This window comes from Mus pahari, chromosome 3 (genome assembly GCF_900095145.1).
Source record: "Mus pahari chromosome 3, PAHARI_EIJ_v1.1, whole genome shotgun sequence".
Classification (NCBI taxonomy): domain Eukaryota; kingdom Metazoa; phylum Chordata; class Mammalia; order Rodentia; family Muridae; genus Mus; species Mus pahari.
In genome coordinates this window covers 15499404-15502091 of record NC_034592.1, presented here as the reverse complement: position 1 = coordinate 15502091, position 2688 = coordinate 15499404, and the positions used below count along the sequence as shown (strand labels likewise).

At 51.5% G+C, this 2688-nt stretch overlaps 1 protein-coding gene across 2 annotated transcripts in view; it reads right to left on the bottom strand.

Moving 5' to 3' along the window:
• Positions 1–358: 358 nt before the first annotated feature.
• The window catches only part of Olfm1 (olfactomedin 1), a 37735-nt gene continuing 35405 nt past the window's right edge, over positions 359–2688 (bottom strand). For both annotated transcript variants that reach the window (XM_021192524.2, XM_021192521.2), the window contains exon 6: positions 359–2042. In XM_021192524.2, the coding sequence (XP_021048183.1) occupies positions 1368–2042 (675 nt within the window). In that variant the 3' untranslated portion in view covers positions 359–1367. The remainder of the gene's footprint in view (positions 2043–2688) is intronic.

Here is a 2688-nt window from a genome sequence, read left to right as displayed (position 1 = left end):
GTGGCAGCCCTTGGCGAAAGGCTGGGTTGGAAGTCAGGTGGGTTCACCATCATGGTCTTATCAACATCAGTGAGGTCTCGGCTGGCATATACCAACAGCACCAGGGCTGTCTGACATGGGTGGATACCCGCTCCAGGGAAGAAAAGTCAGTGAAGGGGGTGAAGGGATGAAGGGCTGGGCCTCTGGGGCAGCCCTAGGTTGGGGGAACTCCAAGCGTTTTCTGGCTTTGGGAAGTAGCAGGTCGCGGTCCACTGTCCTCTCTCCCTTCTGAGTTCTCATGACCAAGAGGGTAGCTACGACATCCAGGGTTGCCCATCATGTATGTACCTCTTGCCACAGACAATAAGCAAAGCAAGGATATTTCCTAATATCTTTATTGTTCCTTAGATAACTGAACAGTACAAAGTTGCCCTCTTTGACTTATTTGTTTCTTTAAAAAAATGATCTTTCCACACATGGCTGCCCTTGGGGAGTTCCTTCCTGTAGGAAACTGAAGTTTCCCACGATGCGTCCTTCCCATCCATGGTTACACAATTCAGATACCTTGACAAGATAAGAGTTCCACTGGGTTATTATCAACATGAACTTGACTATGTCTCCTATAAGGGCGAACACTGTTTTTTTTTTTTTTCTTTTTAGAAAGAGTAACCATCCACTTATCAATCCAAACTACAGCACTGCATGACAACATTCATTGCATAAATTGAACACACGGAGTTACCACCTTGGGGGAGAACAGACGGACACCTCACGATCTAGCTACAGGGTACGCAAGTTCAACAACGTGGGTACAGCAACTTCACTCTACGCACACCCACCATCGCTTTGGGAAAGTACTAGACACAGGTCCATGAGCTACCGGGAGTCTCAGCACAGTTAATCTAAGAGACAACAACACGGTCAAGAAAAAGGCAGCTGCGATATGTGTGGGCTGAAGCGGCCTACACCGAGTGCCTCGGGGGCTGGGGGGGGGCTGGTTGGGAGAATGGCCATCACGTCGTCTCGCTGGGCACAACCTAAGGAAATGTCCATGCAATCCTAACAGTGGGTTGTTCTTGGGTGAGAGGGGCCAACAGTCATCGCCTTGCTTCTTTGAGTTATTGGACCAGAGAGGAACGGGGTGGGATGGGGACAGCCAAGGAGCCTTGGGCTGCAGTTCCATCCACATACATGGCGGTTTCTTCTGAAATCTGTGGCCCACCTGCAGGAGTAGGAGGAACACAGAGAGGACACCATCTCTCGGCGTCAAAATTGCGCTGATTTCTCAAAATCAGGACTGTTAGTATTCTTGGAATCATTTGGCAGCTGTTTCATGGAAATGTCCTCGGGGTGAGGACTTGGACCCTTGGCTTCTGGAAAAGCGGGAGCTACAACTCATCGGAGCGGATGACGTGGAAGAGGGTGACATTGTAGAGGGTCTGATGGCCATTGTTCCAGGCATACAGCGCGCGGTCTTTAGGGTTGTAGTCCAGCATGGAGATGTGAGAGTATTTGTTCTGGAAGGGGATGTCAATGTACTCATAGGTTGAGGCGTTGGTTTGGTAGGCATAGTGGACCTTGGTGCCCCCCGAGTAACCATTGGTGACGTAGAGGGTGCCGCAGATGATGAAGGCCTCACCGGCGCTGCGCTTGGGGTAGCTGGTGTTCCAGGTCTGGAGGATCTGCAGTGAGACAGGATCCAGCTTGCTGATGACAATGTTGCCCGCGTTCTGGTTTGTAGCATAGACAGCCCAGAGCCCATTCTCGTCCACCATGAGGTCGATGTCCGAGTGGCCGCCCCAGGCGTAGTGGTACATATTGTTGTAGCCAGCATAGTCCAGGCTGCGAGTCTTCAGAATCGTCTCTGTCTTCAGATCAAACCTAATGATAATGTGACTCTGGAATTTGTTGAAATAGATGGAGCCGTTGTAGACCACCTGGCCCGTGCCCGACCAGGGGTGTGGGAGACGGTGCGAGGTAAAGTTGTCCGTGTTCATGAAGTCCACCATGGACTTGTACTCACGGACGAAGCGGTTGTTGTGATAACCATCCATGTACCAGACCTGTGGGGAGAGCAGACATGGTTAATGTCCCACAGCAGGAGGGTGTAGGAATGTAAGATGGAAGGAGCTGCAAGTTGAAGACATAGAGCATCCCGTCCTACCTTCGGGAACACTGGACTCCCCCTAGTCTCCATTCAGGCCTATTTTCCTACCCCTGGGAAGAGTGGGACACAGTGGAGGGACAGATGTGGTCACAGACAGTCAGGGCTCTCCTACATACACAGTCCACAGCCAGTCTATGTAACATACAACAGTGCATGGTATGGGAAACCCTACCAGGCCCCCAGATGGAGCCCTTACTACTTGGGATAGCACCATGTTATAGGACAATGGCCATGTCTTTTTGCTCACTGTTGGATCTTGGCCAAGGGCTTGGGAGAAAGGAGTGTCATCAACTCAGGGACTCGAGGCTAGAGTCAGTGTTGCAGAGGGTACAGCTGCTAGGTAGATGCTCACACACTGGGGAGCTTCTGTCGGCAAGGGCAACTGTCTCTCAAGGTGACTGGGAAGAGCCATCTTCCAGTGTGTGGACGGCACGCTGTGAGTGAGTCCTCTCCACTTCACCAGCTGTTACTGAGGCACAGTCTGAGTCTCTGTCTGCTGGGGTGTGTGTGTGTGTATGTGTGTGTGTGTGTGTGTGTGTGTG